This window comes from Chiloscyllium punctatum, chromosome 46 (genome assembly GCF_047496795.1).
Source record: "Chiloscyllium punctatum isolate Juve2018m chromosome 46, sChiPun1.3, whole genome shotgun sequence".
In the NCBI taxonomy this organism is placed as follows: Eukaryota; Metazoa; Chordata; class Chondrichthyes; order Orectolobiformes; family Hemiscylliidae; genus Chiloscyllium; species Chiloscyllium punctatum.
Window position 1 is genome coordinate 61,771,718 of NC_092784.1, and position 20,267 is coordinate 61,791,984.

The following is a 20,267-nucleotide window of genomic DNA, read 5'->3' on the forward strand; positions in this document are numbered from 1 at the left end:
GAAGTGAAACTATCACTGTATTCTAACAGATGAAAGGCTTAACAGACAATCAATTTTTCAATGTATAATTTCAGTTACATCACACTGTAAATATTTGCTATAAATTCTGTGTGTTAGGATTGAGCCCTCCACTATCGCCTGTTGAAGGAGCGTCGCTCTGAAATCTAGTGCTTCCAATTAAACCTGTTGGACTATAACCTGGTGTTGTGTGATTTTTAACCTTGTCCACCCCAGTCCAACACCGGCAGCTCCAAATCACTGTATATTTACTGGGAGTATTTGCTATGGGATCTCTCCCAGTGCAGATTCACTGGTCGATCCGCGGTTCTGTGGATCCTGAGCTGAGTTCCTGACGGTTCAGGTGTTGCAATCGGAGGTGGGGCCTCGGCAGAGGGAAATCTGATAACTCCAGCACAAACTGCAGCCTGTCCTGCCCTCAGCTCTGCAGGGAATGTTCTCCAGGAGCAGGAACTGGGTTTACCTGGAAATCAGGAAACTCACTGCGTGCACCGCCCCTGGAACCTGAACCAAACCAGGCAGGAGCTTTTATAAAACCAAGGTGCACTTCTCACCGTTTGTTTAACTACCTCCGATGTTCTGTGACGGTAAGGGTCAGGATTGAGAGTGCGGTTCAGGTCGAACAGTTACCTTAAATTAATGAATGTAACGCGGCCCATCTTACAGAGAGACAGGCAGAGAGAGTGTGAACAGGAGGGAGGGGACCCTGCACTTACTGTGTGAGTGAGAGGTCTCTGTGCTCAGTCTGTCTTTCTCAGGGTGGTGAGTTCTGTTCCTCTGGATAATGGGAACACACAATTGCAAACCGCCTCCTCAGCCTTGTTTTCTCTCGAGTGTGTCTACTGAAGCTGCTGGGTTTCTCCAGCAATTTCTGGTTCTCTTTTACAGATTTCCAGCATTTGCAGTTATTTGCTGTTCTCGGAACCGGTGTTTTGTGTGTGTGTGTGTGTGAGAGAGAATGTGGGGATGGTCTGTGTGTGTGGGAGAGAATCGGGGGGGGGGGGGGGGAACAGTGTGTGTGGGAGAGAATGTGGGGGGGAACAGTGTGTGTGGGAGAGAATGTGGGGGGGGGAACAGTGTGTGTGGGAGAGAATGTGGGAGGGGGAACAGTGTGTGTGGGAGAGAATGTGGGGGGGGGGAACAGTGTGTGTGGGAGAGAATGTGGGGGGGGGAACAGTGTGTGTGGGAGAGAATGTGGGGGGGGGGGAACAGTGTGTGTGGGAGAGAATGTGAGGGGGGAACAGTGTGTGTGGGAGAGAATGTGGGGGGGGGAACAGTGTGTGTGGGAGAGAGTGGGGGGGAACAGTGTGTGTGGGAGAGAATGTGGGGGGGTCAGTGTGTGTGGGAGAGAATGTGGGGGGGGGGGAACAGTGTGTGTGGGAGAGAATGTGGGGGGGTCAGTGTGTGTGGGAGAGAATGTGGGGGGGAACAGTGTGTGTGTGTGTGAGAGAGAATGTGGGGGGGGGTCAGTGTGTGTGGAGAGAATGTGGGGGGGGGGTCAGTGTGTGTGGAGAGAATGTGGGGGGGGGGTCAGTGTGTGTGGAGAGAATGTGGGGGGGGGGGTCAGTGTGTGTGGAGAGAATGTGGGGGGGGGGGGAACAGTGTGTGTGGGAGAGAATGTGAGGGGGGAACAGTGTGTGTGGGAGAGAATGTGGGGGGGGGAACAGTGTGTGTGGGAGAGAATGTGGGGGGGTCAGTGTGTGTGGGAGAGAATGTGGGGGGGAACAGTGTGTGTGGGAGAGAATGTGGGGGGGTCAGTGTGTGTGGGAGAGAATGTGGTGGGGGGGGAACAGTGTGTGTGGGAGAGAATGTGGGGGGGTCAGTGTGTGTGGGAGAGAATGTGGGGGGGGAACAGTGTGTGTGGGAGAGAATGTGGGGGGGTCAGTGTGTGTGGGAGAGAATGTGGTGGGGGGGGAACAGTGTGTGTGGGAGAGAATGTGAGGGGGGAACAGTGTGTGTGGGAGAGAATGTGGGGGGGTCAGTGTGTGTGGGAGAGAATGTGGGGGGGGAACAGTGTGTGTGGGAGAGAATGTGGGGGGGTCAGTGTGTGTGGGAGAGAATGTGGTGGGGGGGGAACAGTGTGTGTGGGAGAGAATGTGAGGGGGGAACAGTGTGTGTGGGAGAGAATGTGGGGGGGGAACAGTGTGTGTGGGAGAGAATGTGGGGGGGTCAGTGTGTGTGGGAGAGAATGTGGTGGGGGGGGAACAGTGTGTGTGGGAGAGAATGTGGGGGGGAATAGTGTGTGTGTGAGAGAATGTGGGGGGGAACAGTGTGTGTGGGAGAGAATGTGGGGGGGGGAACAGTGTGTGGGAGAGAGTGGGGGGGAACAGTGTGTGGGAGAGAGTGGGGGGGAACAGTGTGTGTGTGAGAGAATGTGGGGGGGAACAGTGTGTGGGAGAGAGTGGGGGGGAACAGTGTGTGTGGGAGAGAATGTGGGGGGGGGAACAGTGTGTGTGGGAGAGAATGTGGGGGGGCAGTGTGTGTGTGAGAGAGAATATGGGGGGGGAACAGTGTGTGGGAGAGAATGTGGGGGGGGGAACAGTGTGTGTGGGAGAGAATGTGGGGGGGAATAGTGTGTGTGGGAGAGAATGTGGGGGGGGGGAACAGTGTGTGTGGGAGAGAATGTGGGGGGGTCAGTGTGTGGGGGAGAGAATGTGGGGGGGAACAGTGTGTGTGGGAGAGAATGTGGGGGGGGGAACAGTGTGTGGGAGAGAGAATGTGAGGGGGGAACAGTGTGTGTGGGAGAGAATGTGGGGGGGGGAACAGTGTGTGTGGGAGAGAATGTGGGGGGGAATAGTGTGTGTGTGTGTATGAGAGAGAATGTGGGGGGGGGGAACAGTGTGTGGGATAGAGTGGGGGGGAACAGTGTGTGTGGAGAGAATGTGGGGGGGTCAGTGTGTGGGGGAGAGAATGTGGGGGGGAACAGTGTGTGTGGGAGAGAATGTGGGGGGGGAACAGTGTGTGTGGGAGAGAATGTGAGGGGGGAACAGTGTGTGTGGGAGAGAATGTGGGGGGGGGAACAGTGTGTGTGGGAGAGAATGTGGGGGGTCAGTGTGTGGGGGAGAGAATGTGGGGGGGAACAGTGTGTGAGGGAGAGAATATGGGGGGGTCAGTGTGTGTGGAGAGAATGTGGGGGGGTCAGTGTGTGGGGGAGAGAATGTGGGGGGGAACAGTGTGTGTGGGAGAGAATGTGGGGGGGAACAGTGTGTGTGTGTGTGAGAGAGAATGTGGGGGGGGGGGTCAGTGTGTGTGGAGAGAATGTGGGGGGGGGTCAGTGTGTGTGGAGAGAATGTGGGGGGGGGTCAGTGTGTGTGGAGAGAATGTGGGGGGGGGGGTCAGTGTGTGTGGAGAGAATGTGGGGGGGGGGTCAGTGTGTGTGGAGAGAATGTGGGTGGGTCAGTGTGTGAGGGAGAGAATGTGGGTGGGTCAGTGTGTGAGGGAGAGAATGTGGGGGGGAACAGTGTGTGTGGAGAGAATGTGGGGGGGGGGGTCAGTGTGAGGGAGAGAATGTGGGGGGGAACAGTGTGTGTGTGTGAGAGAGAATGTGGGGATGGTCAGTGTGTGTGAGGGAGAGAATGTGGGGGGGAACAGTGTGTGTGGGGGAGAAAATGGGGGGGAACAATGAGTGTGGGAGAGAATGTCGGGGACTCAGTGTGTGTAGGAGAGAATGTGGGGGGGCTGAGAATGTGGGGGGTGTCAGTATGTGTGGGAGAGAATGTGGGGGGGGTCAGTGTGTGTGGGAGAGAATGTGGGGGGGGTGAGAATGTGGGGGGGGTCAGTGTGTGTGGGAGAGAATGTCGGGGGCTCAGTGTGTGTAGGAGAGAATGTGGAAGGGGTCAGTGTGTGTGTGTGAGGGGGTGAATGTGGGGGGGTCAGTGTGTGTGTGTGTGAGGGGGTGAATGTGGGGGGGGTCAGTGTGTGTGTGAGGGAGTGAATGTGGGGGGGTCAGTGTGTGTGTGTGAGGGAGTGAATGTGGGGGGGGGTCAGTGTGTGTGTGTGAGGGAGTGAATGTGGGGGGGGGTCAGTGTGTGTGTGAGGGAGTGAATGTGGGGGGGTCAGTGTGTGTGTGTGAGGGAGTGAATGTGGTGGGGTTAGTGTGTGTGTGTGAGGGAGTGAATGTGGTGGGGTTAGTGTGTGTGTGTGAGGGAGTGAATGTGGTGGGGTTAGTGTGTGTGTGTGTGTGAGGGAGTGAATGTGGTGGGGTTAGTGTGTGTGTGTGTGAGGGAGTGAATGTGGTGGGGTTAGTGTGTGTGTGTGAGGGAGTGAATGTGGGGGGGGTCAGTGTGTGTGTGAGGGAGTGAATGTGGGGGGGTCAGTGTGTGTGTGTGAGGGAGTGAATGTGGGGGGGGGTCAGTGTGTGTGTGTGAGGGAGTGAATGTGGGGGGGGTCAGTGTGTGTGTGAGGGAGTGAATGTGGGGGGGTCAGTGTGTGTGAGGGAGTGAATGTGGTGGGGTTAGTGTGTGTGTGTGAGGGAGTGAATGTGGTGGGGTTAGTGTGTGTGTGTGAGGGAGTGAATGTGGTGGGGTTAGTGTGTGTGTGTGTGAGGGAGTGAATGTGGTGGGGTTAGTGTGTGTGTGTGTGAGGGAGTGAATGTGGTGGGGTTAGTGTGTGTGTGTGTGAGGGAGTGAATGTGGTGGGGTTAGTGTGTGTGTGAGGGAGTGAATGTGGTGGGGTTAGTGTGTGTGTGTGTGAGGGAGTGAATGTGGTGGGGTTAGTGTGTGTGTGTGAGGGAGTGAATGTGGGGGGGTTTCAGTTTGTGTGTGTGAGGGAGTGAATGTGGTGGGGGGGGTCAGAGTGTGTGTGTGTGTGTGTGTGAGAATGTGGGGGGGTGGTCAGTGTGTGTGTGAGGGAGTGAATGTGGGGGGGTCAGTGTGTGTGTGTGAGGGAGTGAATGTGGTGGGGTTAGTGTGTGTGTGTGAGGGAGTGAATGTGGGGGGGTCAGTGTGTGTGTGAGGGAGTGAATGTGGGGGGGTCAGTGTGTGTGTGTGAGGGAGTGAATGTGGGGGGGGTCAGTGTGTGTGTGAGGGAGTGAATGTGGGGGGGTCAGTGTGTGTGTGTGAGGGAGTGAATGTGGTGGGGTTAGTGTGTGTGTGTGAGGGAGTGAATGTGGTGGGGTTAGTGTGTGTGTGTGTGAGGGAGTGAATGTTCGGGGGGTTTCAGTTTGTGTGTGTGAGGGAGTGAATGTGGTGGGGGGGGTCAGAGTGTGTGTGTGTGTGTGTGTGAGAATGTGGGGGGGTGGTCAGTGTGTGTGTGAGGGAGTGAATGTGGGGGGGTCAGTGTGTGTGTGTGAGGGAGTGAATGTGGTGGGGTTAGTGTGTGTGTGTGAGGGAGTGAATGTGGGGGGGTCAGTGTGTGTGTGAGGGAGTGAATGTGGGGGGGTCAGTGTGTGTGTGTGAGGGAGTGAATGTGGGGGGGGTCAGTGTGTGTGTGAGGGAGTGAATGTGGGGGGGTCAGTGTGTGTGTGTGAGGGAGTGAATGTGGTGGGGTTAGTGTGTGTGTGTGAGGGAGTGAATGTGGTGGGGTTAGTGTGTGTGTGTGTGAGGGAGTGAATGTTCGGGGGGGGTCAGTGTGTGTGTGAGGGAGTGAATGTGGTGGGGTTAGTGTGTGTGTGTGAGGGAGTGAATGTGGGGGGGTTTCAGTTTGTGTGTGTGAGGGAGTGAATGTGGTGGGGTTAGTGTGTGTGTGTGTGAGGGAGTGAATGTGGTGGGGTTAGTGTGTGTGTGTGTGAGGGAGTGAATGTGGTGGGGTTAGTGTGTGTGTGTGTGAGGGAGTGAATGTTCGGGGGGGGTCAGTGTGTGTGTGAGGGAGTGAATGTGGTGGGGTTAGTGTGTGTGTGTGAGGGAGTGAATGTGGGGGGGTTTCAGTTTGTGTGTGTGAGGGAGTGAATGTGGTGGGGGGGGTCAGAGTGTGTGTGTGTGTGTGTGTGAGAATGTGGGGGGGTGGTCAGTGTGTGTGTGAGGTGGTGAATGTGGGGGGGGGTCAGTGTGTGTGAGGGAGTGAATGTGGGGGGGGTCAGTGTGTGTGTGTGAGGGAGTGAATGTGGGGGGTGTCAGTGTGTGTGTGAGGGAGTGAATGTGGGGGGGTCAGTGTGTGTGTGTGAGGGAGTGAATGTGGGGGGGGTCAGTGTGTGTGTGTGAGGGAGTGAATGTGGGGGGGTCAGTGTGTGTGTGTGAGGGAGTGAATGTGGGGGGGTCAGTGTGTGTGTGTGAGGGAGTGAATGTGGGGGGGTCAGTGTGTGTGTGAGGGAGTGAATGTGGGGGGGTCAGTGTGTGTGTGTGAGGGAGTGAATGTGGGGGGGGTCAGTGTGTGTGTGTGAGGGAGTGAATGTGGGGGGGGTCAGTGTGTGTGTGTGAGGGGGTGAATGTGGGGAGGGTCAGTGTGTGTGTGTGAGGGAGTGAATGTGGTGGGGTTAGTGTGTGTGTGTGAGGGAGTGAATGTGGTGGGGGGGGTCAGTGTGTGTGTGTGAGGGAGTGAATGTGGTGGGGTTAGTGTGTGTGTGTGAGGGAGTGAATGTGGTGGGGGGGATCAGTGTGTGTGTGTGAGGGAGTGAATGTGGTGGGGTTAGTGTGTGTGTGTGTGTGTGAGGGAGTGAATGTGGTGGGGTTAGTGTGTGTGTGTGAGGGAGTGAATGTGGTGGGGTTAGTGTGTGTGTGTGTGAGGGAGTGAATGTGGTGGTGTTAGTGTGTGTGTGTGTGAGGGAGTGAATGTGGGGGGTGTCAGTGTGTGTGTGAGGGAGTGAATGTGGGGGGGTCAGTGTGTGTGTGTGAGGGAGTGAATGTGGGGGGGGTCAGTGTGTGTGTGTGAGGGAGTGAATGTGGGGGGGTCAGTGTGTGTGTGTGAGGGAGTGAATGTGGGGGGGTCAGTGTGTGTGTGTGAGGGAGTGAATGTGGGGGGGTCAGTGTGTGTGTGAGGGAGTGAATGTGGGGGGGTCAGTGTGTGTGTGTGAGGGAGTGAATGTGGGGGGGGTCAGTGTGTGTGTGTGAGGGAGTGAATGTGGGGGGGGTCAGTGTGTGTGTGTGAGGGGGTGAATGTGGGGAGGGTCAGTGTGTGTGTGTGAGGGAGTGAATGTGGTGGGGTTAGTGTGTGTGTGTGAGGGAGTGAATGTGGTGGGGGGGGTCAGTGTGTGTGTGTGAGGGAGTGAATGTGGTGGGGTTAGTGTGTGTGTGTGAGGGAGTGAATGTGGTGGGGGGGATCAGTGTGTGTGTGTGAGGGAGTGAATGTGGTGGGGTTAGTGTGTGTGTGTGTGTGTGAGGGAGTGAATGTGGTGGGGTTAGTGTGTGTGTGTGAGGGAGTGAATGTGGTGGGGTTAGTGTGTGTGTGTGTGAGGGAGTGAATGTGGTGGTGTTAGTGTGTGTGTGTGTGAGGGAGTGAATGTGGTGGGGTTAGTGTGTGTGTGTGAGGGAGTGAATGTGGGGGGGTCTGTGTGTGTGTGTGTGCGTGTGTGTGTGTGAGGGAGTGAATGTGGGGGGGTCAGTGTGTGTGTGAGGGAGTGAATGTGGGGGGGTCAGTGTGTGTGTGTGAGGGAGTGAATGTGGGGGGGGTCAGTGTGTGTGTGAGGGAGTGAATGTGGGGGGGTCAGTGTGTGTGTGTGAGGGAGTGAATGTGGTGGGGTTAGTGTGTGTGTGTGAGGGAGTGAATGTGGTGGGGTTAGTGTGTGTGTGTGTGAGGGAGTGAATGTGGTGGGGTTAGTGTGTGTGTGTGTGAGGGAGTGAATGTGGTGGGGTTAGTGTGTGTGTGTGTGAGGGAGTGAATGTGGTGGGGTTAGTGTGTGTGTGTGTGAGGGAGTGAATGTGGTGGGGTTAGTGTGTATGTGTGTGAGGGAGTGAATGTTCGGGGGGGGTCAGTGTGTGTGTGAGGGAGTGAATGTGGTGGGGTTAGTGTGTGTGTGTGAGGGAGTGAATGTGGGGGGGTTTCAGTTTGTGTGTGTGAGGGAGTGAATGTGGTGGGGGGGGTCAGAGTGTGTGTGTGTGTGTGTGTGAGAATGTGGGGGGGTGGTCAGTGTGTGTGTGAGGTGGTGAATGTGGGGGGGGGGTCAGTGTGTGTGAGGGAGTGAATGTGGGGGGGGTCAGTGTGTGTGTGTGTGAGGGAGTGAATGTGGGGGGTGTCAGTGTGTGTGTGAGGGAGTGAATGTGGGGGGGTCAGTGTGTGTGTGTGAGGGAGTGAATGTGGGGGGGGTCAGTGTGTGTGTGTGAGGGAGTGAATGTGGGGGGGTCAGTGTGTGTGTGTGAGGGAGTGAATGTGGGGGGGTCAGTGTGTGTGTGTGAGGGAGTGAATGTGGGGGGGTCAGTGTGTGTGTGAGGGAGTGAATGTGGGGGGGTCAGTGTGTGTGTGTGAGGGAGTGAATGTGGGGGGGGTCAGTGTGTGTGTGTGAGGGAGTGAATGTGGGGGGGGTCAGTGTGTGTGTGTGAGGGGGTGAATGTGGGGAGGGTCAGTGTGTGTGTGTGAGGGAGTGAATGTGGTGGGGTTAGTGTGTGTGTGTGAGGGAGTGAATGTGGTGGGGTTAGTGTGTGTGTGTGTGAGGGAGTGAATGTGGTGGGGGGGGTCAGTGTGTGTGTGTGAGGGAGTGAATGTGGTGGGGTTAGTGTGTGTGTGTGAGGGAGTGAATGTGGTGGGGGGGATCAGTGTGTGTGTGTGAGGGAGTGAATGTGGTGGGGTTAGTGTGTGTGTGTGTGTGTGAGGGAGTGAATGTGGTGGGGTTAGTGTGTGTGTGTGAGGGAGTGAATGTGGTGGGGTTAGTGTGTGTGTGTGTGAGGGAGTGAATGTGGTGGTGTTAGTGTGTGTGTGTGTGAGGGAGTGAATGTGGTGGGGTTAGTGTGTGTGTGTGAGGGAGTGAATGTGGGGGGGTCTGTGTGTGTGTGTGCGTGTGTGTGTGTGAGGGAGTGAATGTGGGGAGGGTCAGTGTGTGTGTGTGAGGGAGTGAATGTGGTGGGGTTAGTGTGTGTGTGTGAGGGGGTGAATGTGGGGGGGTCTGTGTGTGTGAGGGAGTGAATGTGGGGAGGGTCAGTGTGTGTGTGTGAGGGGGTGAATGTGGGGGAGGGTCAGTGTGTGTGAGGGAGTGAATGTGGGGGGGGTCAGTGTGTGTGGGAGTGAATATGGGGGGGGTCAGAGTGTGTGTGTGTGAGAATGTGGGGGGGTGGTCAGTGTGTGTGTGTGAGGGAGAGAATGTGGGGGGGGTCAGTGTGTGAGAGAGAGGGAAAGAATGTGGGGGGGGTCAGTATGTGTGAGAGAGAGGGAGAGAATGGGGGGGGGTCAGTATGTGAGAAAGGGAGAGAATGTGGGGGGGTCGGGAGAGAATGTGGGGGGGGTCAGTGTGTGAGGAAAGGGAGAGAGAATGTGGGGGGGTCAGTGTGTGAGAAAGGGAGAGAATGTGGGGGGGGTCAGTGTGTGAGGAAAGGGAGAGAATGTGGGGGGTCAGTGTGTGAGAAAGGGAGAGAATGTGGGGGGGGGTCAGTGTGTGAGAAAGGGAGAGAATGTGGGGGGGTCAGTGTGTGAGAAAGGGGAGAGAATGTGGGGGGGGTCAGTATGTGAGAAAGGGAGAGAATGTGGGGGGGTCAGTGTGTGAGAAAGGGAGAGAATGTGGGGGGGGTCAGTATGTGAGAAAGGAGAGAGAATGTGGGGGGGGTCAGTATGTGAGAAAGGGAGAGAATGTGGGGGGGGTCAGTGTGTGAGAAAGGGAGAGAATGTGGGGGGGGGTCAGTATGTGAGAAAGGGAGAGAATGTGGGGGGGGGTCAGTGTGTGAGAAAGGGAGAGAATGTGGGGGGGGGTCAGTGTGTGAGAAAGGGAGAGAATGTGGGGGGGGTCAGTATGTGAGAAAGGGAGAGAATGTGGGGGGGGGTCAGTGTGTGAGAAAGGGAGAGAATGTGGGGGGGGTCAGTATGTGAGAAAGAGAGAGAATGTGGGGGGGGTCAGTATGTGAGAAAGGGAGAGAATGTGGGGGGGGTCAGTGTGTGAGAAAGGGAGAGAATGTGGGGGGGGGTCAGTGTGTGAGAAAGGGAGAGAATGTGGGGGGGGTCAGTGTGTGAGAAAGGGAGAGAATGTGGGGGGGGTCAGTGTGTGAGAAAGGGAGAGAATGTGGGGGGGGTCAGTGTGTGAGAAAGGGAGAGAATGTGGGGGGGGTCAGTGTGTGAGAAAGGGAGAGAATGTGGGGGGGGGTCAGTATGTGAGAAAGGGAGAGAATGTGGGGGGGTCAGTGTGTGAGAAAGGGAGAGAATGTGGGGGGGTCAGTGTGTGTGTGAGTGTGTGTGTGAGAATGTGGGGGGGGTCAGTGTTTGTGAGAGAGAGGGAGAGAATGTGGGGGGGGTCAGTGTGTGTGTGTGGTGACAGGTGGGATTTGAGGATTGTGACTGTGTATGTCTGTGTTACGGTGAACATAGGGGCAGTTTCGGTGTTAGATTAGACTAGATTCCCTACAGAATGGAAACAGGCCCTTTGGCCCAACAAGTCCACACCGTCCCTCTGAAGAGCAACCCACCCAGACCCATTCCCCTACATTTACCCCTGACTAATGCACCTAACACTAGGGGCAATTATGCATGGCGAATTCATCTGACCTGGCACTGTGAGGCAGCAGTGCTAACTGCTGAGCCACTGTGCCACCCCCAAACCTTGAACCACGAATGGACTGTGACTTAGCGATAGCTTTGTCTCCCTCTCCATCGGACAACCACACAGACTGTCTGAAACTGAGTTTATGTTTGTTTTGTAACCTTTTAACATTTAAATGTAGTTTGTTCTCTGGCGAGGTTATCTCACTCACTGAGGTGGTGAATTGGAGATTGGGTATCTCTCTGGTATCTCCACTGAAAGCACTCTGTATGAATTTGGCTGTGAGGCCTCACCTTGTTAAACAGCCTGAACCAGAACAATTAGCCACTTGAATAAAAACTAAACAATGCAGGATATGTTCAGGGAGAGAGACAAAGGTAATGTTTCAGGTCAAGGTAACCTTTCATCAGAACCTGACAAATAATTCTCTCATAACTCTCCTCCTTAACTATTTACACGTTTTCTGTTTCACTTCTCTCCTCCCTGTTTAAGATCCCAGAGCACTGCGTGGAAGCAACGCAATGGAATTCCCTCTGTTGTAACACTCAATATATCATCAATCAAATAAAATCCACTGGTCAAGTCTCCCTGTGGGAGCTTGCTTTGAACAAATTGGCTGTGGTGATTCTAATGTTCCAGCAGTGACTCTGCCTCATTGTATTGGCTGCTGAGATTAGGGGGACTCTGTTTCTCAACAGCAGCATATTCTGGCTGTTTTCTTGCTTCAGATGTCCAAATCCAGTTTTCAAATTTTGTTCTTCTATTACTAGGGCGATGTGGCCAGAAAGTAAATGAGTCATTCTGACACAGGCATGGGCTTGCTTAATGCATTTCAATTGTTTCTTAAAGTTAATGGACTGGCACCTGACAATGTTGTTTTCCACATGTTCTTTCTCCACGCTCTGCAAACTCCTTGTTCTCTTGGTGTTGCTGTGGTTTGGCAGTTTGATGTGATATTGAGCTTAATCTTCAAGAGGCTGTTTTCTGACATTCACTGGTCCTTCCATCAGACCCTTGAACGTTGGTAAATTGGACCATTGTCACCTCTCCTGCAGGGTCCTGTAGATTAATTAGGAGGAGAGTCTCTGACCTCCCTGACATTTAAAGGTAGCCAGCAGAGGAAGAAGGTGGCAATATGAAGATTTCTGACAGTGCGGAACCAGGCCATTCGGCCCATACTGACCATTTGAAGAGCATCCCACTCCATCCCTGCATTCTCCATGGCAAACCCACCTACCCTACACATCCCTGGACACAACAGGGCAATTTCCCATGGCCAATCCACCAAACCGCCCACATATTTAGGCTGTGGGAGTAAACCGCAGTACCCGGAGGAAACCCACACAGACGTGGGGAGAATGTATAAACTCAACACAGACTGTTGCCTAAGGCTGGAATCGAACCTGGGACCCTGGTACTGTGAGGCAGCAGTGCTAACCACTGAGCCTCCCCTCATGCACTAGTAACTCAAAATGCCAGGCTAATATTCTGGGAACATGGGTTTGAATCCCATTAGGGGAATTAAATTTCAATTCAATCTGGAAATGAAAAGGTTAATCTAATTGTGACTATGTCTCGATTTTACAGCAACATCATGGTTTAGGGAAGAAACTCTGCCATCCTTATTTGGTCTAGATTACATGTAACTCCAGACCCACAACAACTTGGGTGACTCTCTACTGCCCTCTGAAATGACCAAGCAAACTGTTGAGTCCAAGGAGTAATTAGGGACAGGTAACACTGGGCATTGCCAGTGATCTCTATGTCCTGTGAAATATTTTTTTTAAATTGCCAAGTTTATTAAATGTTTGATTCTAAATGTTTTGTAGAATGTTTTGGAGCCCAGAGGAAACCACAATCTGAGAAGCTGAGATCCATGTGACTTGGGGATAACCGTGCAGCTACCTCCCATAGCCCAGCAGGACAGAGACCTGTCCTGGGGTGCAGCATCACAGGTGTCTCCACCAGCCCAGCTCAGAGCTTTACCAGGGGCCCTCCTTCAACAGTCAATCTCGGGTATCTTCTACCTGAAAAAAAGTGCATGTGCCAGCCCCAGACTCCACCATGTCCAGGACTGTGTAAGTGGAATTTCTCTGGGCTCGGTGCGGAGTGTGAGTGGACTGAGTCTCTGTCCTGGTGCCTGTTGATGCTGCAATGCAGAGGCTGCAGAAACCTTGGAGCCTCTCCTCGCTGGCACTTGTTAATGCTGCACGAGTTGGTGAGTTGATTTTGTTTTGTTTTGAGGGATGACGGAATGGGGATAGTTTTTACAGTAAATAATAGCTGATCTTAACAGGCACTGCAGGTTATGGGATGCTGTGTTTTGGTAATATGAGTTTTCACATGGTGTGATGCGTGTGTCTCTTTCTCATCACTGTGCTTGTGTCTATCTGTGTCTGTGTCTGTCTCATCTGTGTGTCTGTGGGTCTACAGTTCCCAGATCTCTTAGTCCCTGAGTTTTCCTCCCCTGGTGTCTGGCTCTGTTAGAGACTCATTAATGGAGATTGATCACTGATTAGAATTAATTGTCCTGATCAGGATGGGTTTGTCATGATCAGGACAACAGTGGAGGGAGGAGTCAATGAATAATTTGAAAGTAGATGTAGATTCTTGACTCACAAGGGAGTCGAAGGGTATTAGGACGTGGGTGGGAAAGTGGAGCTGAGATGGTACTCTAATCACCTTGAGCAGTGGAGTGGGATCGAGGGCAGGATGGCCCACCCGTGTTCTCACTCTGATGTTTGTATCATTTTGTAATGTCCAATTCTCAGCTGGATCCTGATCTCTTGTTGAACAATGTAAGTTCCTGATAATCCCTGCCGATCGGTGCAACTGTAAACGTGAGCTTCAAAGTTAATTTGTGCGTCAGGCAACATTCCATTCTCGCCATTGTCCCCATCCAGCCTCTGGAGCTCAGGCTTTCACAGCACAACAAGCCCATGTATACCACATGGTCCAGCCCTCCAGCCTGGGGAGCTCTGGGGCGTGGGTCTGGGCTGCTGGACCCTTCCCTTCAGTCTCTGAAAGAAAGGTACCTGGGCCATTTGTTCAGCTCCCTCTCCTAGTGTCTGTGGAGATGAGGACAATGTTGTGACTGCTCCAAGGCTTTGAGAACTCACTGATTCTGTGCAAAGCTCCACCGTTTACCCAAGGGTGAGGGTCAGTATTAAACAGCTGCCATGAATCAGTCCCTTCAGAATGAAGGGATATTTGAAATATACTGCTGCATTTTACAGCAGCCCTGTGACCCTGTGCAGCCATAACTACATGTGACCCACATAAACAGCCCAGGTAACTAGTCATCTGGAACTTTGAACTGAAATGTTCTCACTCTGTGTTCCTGAGACAGCTTCTGGTGTTCAATAGTTTATTTTTAACAGTTTTGAGCAATAGTTCCTGAAACTGAATCAAGTGTGGTTTGGCTAAATAGTTTGGTGTTGCTGAAGACTAAACCTGGTTCTGTCTGTACTTCACCAGGGAGACAGACAGTCCAACAATCTGCTCCATCTCTCAGCTGGAATCAGGGGAGTGTTGTCAATCTTTCAGTCTGTATAGACTGACCCTGTCCTCTATAGTGAGTGATCAGGATGGATAGTGTTAGTCCCCATAGCAGGGCAGACACTGATGTGCTGGGGTTGGGGGGAGGTAGTTACAGGACAGAGTTTTTAAATAAAAGACTCTCCTGTTTAAAACAGAGATTAGGAGGGAAATCTGAGTTTGGTTAATCTTTCTCTTTCACAGGGAGCAGTGAATGGTAGCTCATTGTACAGTACAGCCTTGAATAGATTCAGTTTTTGATTAATCAGGGAGTCAAGTGTTAGAGTCAGGGAAGCTAAAACCACTGTCCGATCCATCACAATCATCTTAAATGATACAAGTGCTGAAAGATTGATCTTATTTTCTCAGGAGTTGACTTTGAAATTTTGGGTTCTTGTTTAAACTCTGCTCAGTCACTGGTGATGTCTCGAGTCAGTGGAATGTTCTAGTGTGGAAACAGGGCATTCAACAAAGAGTACTTTTCTCCCATAACCTCAGCGTTTCACATTTTTAAGAAACCTCATAATCTCCCCTTGAAATTCTTTGGAAATATCTGAAGTTTGTATTTCCTGATAGTCCTTTGTACCTGTCCAGATTTATTTGTACTGTTACATTTCTAACCTGTATCTATATGTATTTCCGTTCTCTCTCAGTGAGGTGATAAGGATCTGCTCCAGTTCTGGTTTGCCATCTTCCTGATGCTGATAGCAAAGCATTTGTTTCTTTTCTTGACTGACAGCATGGTCTTTGAGTTGCTCTTGTATTTGAAATGTGTTTCCTAATGACTCTGATGCTCTGACTCCTCTCCCTCCAGCTCTCCAATGCCTTTCCTATCAATTATTACGTTGCATTGGACCCACCCAACCAGCTTCAAGTTTCAATGTATATTTCTCAGCAAGATAAAAACTCAAGAGATGAGTGCAGGAGAAAGCTGTTCAACCTTGAACGCCCATTCTACTATTCAATATGATTATGGCCTGACCCTTTTTTCAATTCCACTTTCCTGCACTGTCCTCTATTTCTTTCTTCATTCCCCTCGTGACCAAAATTCGAACAATCTGCTTCATGACTACATTCAGCTACTGAACCTTCACCATCCATTGAGTGAAGAAACCTCTCCTCAGCTCAGTCTGAAATGAGGTCAGACGTCACTTGGCACCAGGTTATAGTCCAACAGGTTGATTTGAAATCACAAGCTTTCGGAGTGCTGCTCCTTGACCCTGACGAAGAGGCAGTGTTTCGAAAGCTTGTGATTTCAAATAAACCTGTTGGACTATAACTTGGTGTCATGTGACTTCTGACTTTGTCCACCCTGGTCCAACACTGACAAGTTCACGTCAATCTGAAATGGCCAATGCCTTATCAGACACAATCATCTGATGAAGGAGCAGCGCTCCAAAAGCTAGTGCTTCCAAACAAACCTGTTGGACTATAACCTGGTGTTGTGTGATTTTTTTTGGCTTTATCAGACACAATGCCTCCTTGTTCCGGAATCTCCAGTCTGGAGAAACATCCTGAAAAAACCTGTCAGGATCATAATTATTCCACTGGGAGAAATTGACTTGAATAAATTGATGTTTAAAGTTTGTTTCGATTGTAGTAGATAAGTAACAGAGAAAGTTTGTTTTTTTGGTGGTTGTTGTTGGTTAATCATTACCAAATGGATCAGTGAGCAGGAAGTGGGAGGGAGCTGATGCTTGTTCTCTGTATAGTGCCTTGTGAATCATGAGGTGAGATTGCTGCTGTGCAGTGATCTGAGAGGATTATTCATTAACGTGACCCATGACTATTTGTCTGGTACAGGTACAATGTCAGCTGGAGTGTTGGGGGATGGTTGGAAGCGGAAATTAAGCAATTCTAGGAACTGGAGGTGGAGAAGTTTACAGAACCCACAATAAACGAAAAGAAACAATTGTCCTGGGGAGGGGTCCTTAGTTCTCTTTGTGAATGAAATGCAATAAGTCTGTGAATGTTAAGGGTTACTGTAAGCTAGAAGGATTTTCAAGGTGCTGTTGTTACTATAGTAACAAGATGTGGTTTTAACCATGTATAGCACCAGCCGCACTTTTTAGTTTTGTAATCACTCCTGATTTTACCAAATCTAATTTTGTACTTCTTTTGCCCTCATCCCCCACTATTTTATAAATCCTTCTACACCAACCTGAGGGTGCAGGCAGGAGCCATGTAGCAAGACAAAGGTACAGGAGTGTCTTTACAGCCTTGAGCTTTTGTGACTGACTTTGTTTCTGCGCCTGCTAACCCCAATCTCCAACCCACAACCTAAACCTAAACACCAACCCCAACCCCCAAAACCCACCTGAACCCCAATTCCAATCCCTAACCTAATCCGAACCTAAACATCAACCTCAACCTCCAACCCCAACCCAAACCTGACCCCATACCCTAACCTGTACCCTGAACCCGTACCCCGAACTCCAACCCCAGGCCTAACCCGAACCCTGACCCCAAACCTGACCCTGAACCCGAACCCCAACCCTGAACCCAATATGGTACTCCGAACCCAAACTCCGTACCCCAACCCCCCAACCCTAACCCGTACCCTGAACCCAAACCCTGCTGACAGCATTTGGCCCAAGGTCTGAAACCTTGGTGTCATTTTATTAAGAAGTGAGTGTGTGATAGGTCGAGTGGATTTCAAGTGGTAAAAAAAACTCTCCAAAAATTTCCCATTCTCCCATGACTGCATTGTTTGATTTAAAATTGGGGTCTGTTCCCCTGGGTGACGATTGAACATTGACGTGTTGCTCAAACAGTGTGTATTGACAGTGGATCGAAGTTTACAACCGAATTGCACCTTGGGTTCCTATCACTGACACATGCAATTCTGTTTGTGCTGTGAATGGTGATTGGGATTGAGAATGCCAACTTTTCCCCTTAACTAGAAAAGGTAGGGAACAGCTGAATGCTTGGCCTAACTTTTAAACTGCAATGTTGGGCATTTTGCATCGACCTGAGAGTCAACTGTGAGGCTGATTATTCCTCAGCTGACGTACTCATGTGGGAACTGGCTGTTAATAATCTTTACTTCCTTGAATAGCTTGTTAATTTGACCTCTGAGGCATTTGTGCCTCAGGTTTTAAATGGTTTTCACTGGACCAGGAAGTGTTCTAATTAATGATTCATTTGCTTTTTTATCTTCTTTGTAAATAGAAAATGCAACAAGCCCAAATTCCACAGAGGCACCAAGATCAGATGTAACAGTAAGTGACACCCTCCTTTCTCTTGATTGTGCCTTGCTCTTCAATATGATTTGTATACTAGGGCCAGTTACTGTCTCCACATTTACTGTATTGCTCTAGGCAGTGATGGCTGGATTGCAAGCAATGAAATTCCTGGGAGGTTTTCATCTCAAGACTGACTAACAGGAGATTGACTCAGTCTCTGTTTACTATCAGAGTTTCTTTGTTCAGCTCTGCTCAATACCTGTTTGTAGAGTTGAGGGGTCTGGGTCCTGCCTTCTGATGGTCAAGGGAGATCTTGAAAGAACCATGAGATGGAATCCTCCCCCTATCGAAAGCTTCTATTCAAGACCTGATTGAAGTGTGAGAATGGTTTGATTGAGTGGAGGGTTGCTATGGGATGTGAAAATCCTTCAGCTCCTGTTTTTCTGTGGGTTTCTGTCACTCTGTCCTCTGTGTTGCTGTGTCCTTTTTTGAGATGGTTGATGTTTTAGTTTTCTTGAATGGTACCATCAGCTCCTTACTGACTGGTTGCCTTACAAGCCAGCAGAAACCTGCAGTATGTGATCTGATACTGAGCGTCACAATTCCAGGTAGCCCTTGCCTCTGACGTCAGTCTGTGCTGAATGTGAGCTTAGTAAATCCATGGACCAGAGTCTGGCTGTTTCTGTTAATGTTGCTTATCTCTAGAGGACGGGCTGGGGTAGAATGAGTCTTGTTTCTTTCACCTTGCTGTTCAGTAGTTCCACAGGCCAATCCCATGAAATTGAATTCACGGTGATTGAATTGACTGCCAACACTCCAGACTCTGATCTGAAGCAGAAACATTGGGATTGGATTATTGGAGGCTGGGTGTTTGTTTTTCAGGGATAGGACATGGATATTGGAAAATACGTGTAATGTTTGCTTGCTGGTGTCAGGATAACTGTGCATTATTGACCTCCCATACAGATTGCTGCCATTGTGGCTCCCAGTGTTATCGGTGGTGTGCTGATCATCATCATCATCCTCGCTGTGCTCTTCATAAAGCTGAAGGGAAAGCGGAGGGATGAGGGGACATATAACCCTAGTCAGCAGGAGCAGATTGGGGCACGAACACAAGTCAACCACGGCCTGAAACTGCCTCCAGAGGAAAGACTTATCTAAATGATGTCCCACTGACTCAGCTATCATCACAATCCTGCTGGTGCTTAAGGATTTTAACTAGAAAACCAAGGAAAATCTGCCACTGTTGATCATTGCTTTGTAGAATGTTGACCATCAGCAATGATTTGGTGATCTTTATCCTTTTTATTGATTCTCATTTTGTTTTTGTTGGGTTTCAGGTGACCGATACTCCACACTGAACTATTACAAGGCACAGTATCTGCCTTTTTATTTGAGTATCTTCATGTGTGCATGGTGTCATGATTGAAAGGATCTAGTTACATTACACTGTTTCTCCAGGGGTACCTCTGGATCAACACCACAAACCAAAACCAGCCTCTTGTCACCTAATGTAAAGCAATATGCCACCTGTATTGAGCGGTCGACATTCTGACTATCCTATCTCAGCTGCTAGAACAGGGACACTAGACCCTTCTGAACAAGGATATTCAGGCCAATGTGTCCAGGAGATCTCACCATCGGAGATTTTTATTTCAGAAGAAAGTAAAGATGCTTAGCAAGGTCCTGTTTTACATAGTTTCTGGGTCTCTAGGCCCCACTGTCCTTCTGAGTTAGAAATAGACCCAGAATGGACACAGACTACTTTCCCACAATTAAACACAGTGAAATGAAAGTAGCACTCAGCAATTATCAGTGACCATTTGGTAATCCCACATTCTCCTAACCCATACATTGCACAAGCTCAGGAGACCACCCATTGCATTAACACATCTGTTTACAGAGATTTCAGTCATACAGATGACATCACAGTTTTGTGTCATATTATTTTAAAAGGATGTTTAAGTTGATTTTTTAAGATTTATTTTGAAAGAGTCCCTGTTTGATCCTATCTTGCGTAAGTCATTAACCTTCATGATGATGAGATGTAATTGGGATATGAGGGCTCCCCTAGTATAGTTCTGACTTTACATCGTCCCAATCCTTGGAATGATGTCAATTTGAGACTGTTTGACAGAAGCTGATAATTTTGATTAGTTGATTCCTCAGTGATGCGGCCCTCTAGATGAGAAAGCCGTAAGGAGGCAGACTTTGAGAAGTTATTTGTGAGATGTCAGTAAAAGATAAATGCTGGGTGTTTCAAATTTGAAACAATTTTTTTTTCTCTCTGTGGCTGTCTTGCACTAGATGAAAATATATAAGTTAAAAAATCTTCCTGAATTAGGGTAAATTGGAGGTTTTGCTGTTTTATAAAGGCCAGGAGAATTATATAAGAAACATGTAAATATGTCTCTCCTCAAGGCAAAATTGTCAAACTGCTGTTCAGTAAACACTGAATGAGTTTATATCAAGACCAAGAGATTGCTGTTAAATAAACACTGGGTGAATTTATACCACATCAAACAAGAGACTACAGAAATTCTTAGTGTAATTTTCTGCTCTGGGGGAGTTATTTTCTTGTAATAATTTTAAGTGAAAGAAGTGCACACACAATCAATATCTTACAAAGCTTACATTTGCATACACTGGCTAGAAAAAAACCACTTTCCCATTGATATTTTTGTCACACTTCTTGTTTTGTTGTTGTAAATGTTAGCTTCAATTTATAATTGAAACAACCAGTGTAAACCTGTCATAATGTAATTCATCATCCTGTCACAGGGAGTGTTGTAATGTTACCCAGCTTTTTGGCCTGGTCTTAAGTGAAACCTGTGTGTTTCGATCTAATTTCTGGGTTTTGTTATTACAAAGTGCTATCAATGACTCATGAATCTTTAGTTCCCCATCTAACACTATGAGAAGTCTTAGAATTTTTAGCTGCTGATTTATAAAATCCCAGTTTCTCCATATGACCAGGGTAC

General features: G+C 49.9%; 1 protein-coding gene across 2 annotated transcripts; it reads left to right on the forward strand.

Moving 5' to 3' along the window:
• The first annotated feature begins 409 nt into the window (after positions 1 to 409).
• crb3a (crumbs homolog 3a) lies at positions 410 to 19,812 on the forward strand. 2 transcript variants are annotated; one of them, XM_072564439.1, is made up of 4 exons: positions 410 to 605; positions 12,394 to 12,782; positions 17,273 to 17,322; positions 18,253 to 19,812. In XM_072564439.1, exons 2-4 carry the CDS (start codon positions 12,719 to 12,721, stop codon positions 18,445 to 18,447), a joined length of 309 nt encoding a protein of 102 aa, XP_072420540.1. In that variant the 5' UTR covers positions 410 to 605; positions 12,394 to 12,718; the 3' UTR covers positions 18,448 to 19,812. The 2 variants fall into 2 exon arrangements, with proteins under 2 accessions (XP_072420540.1, XP_072420541.1); XM_072564440.1 differs by having other exon boundaries at positions 410 to 559.
• The last annotated feature ends 455 nt before the right edge of the window (positions 19,813 to 20,267 follow it).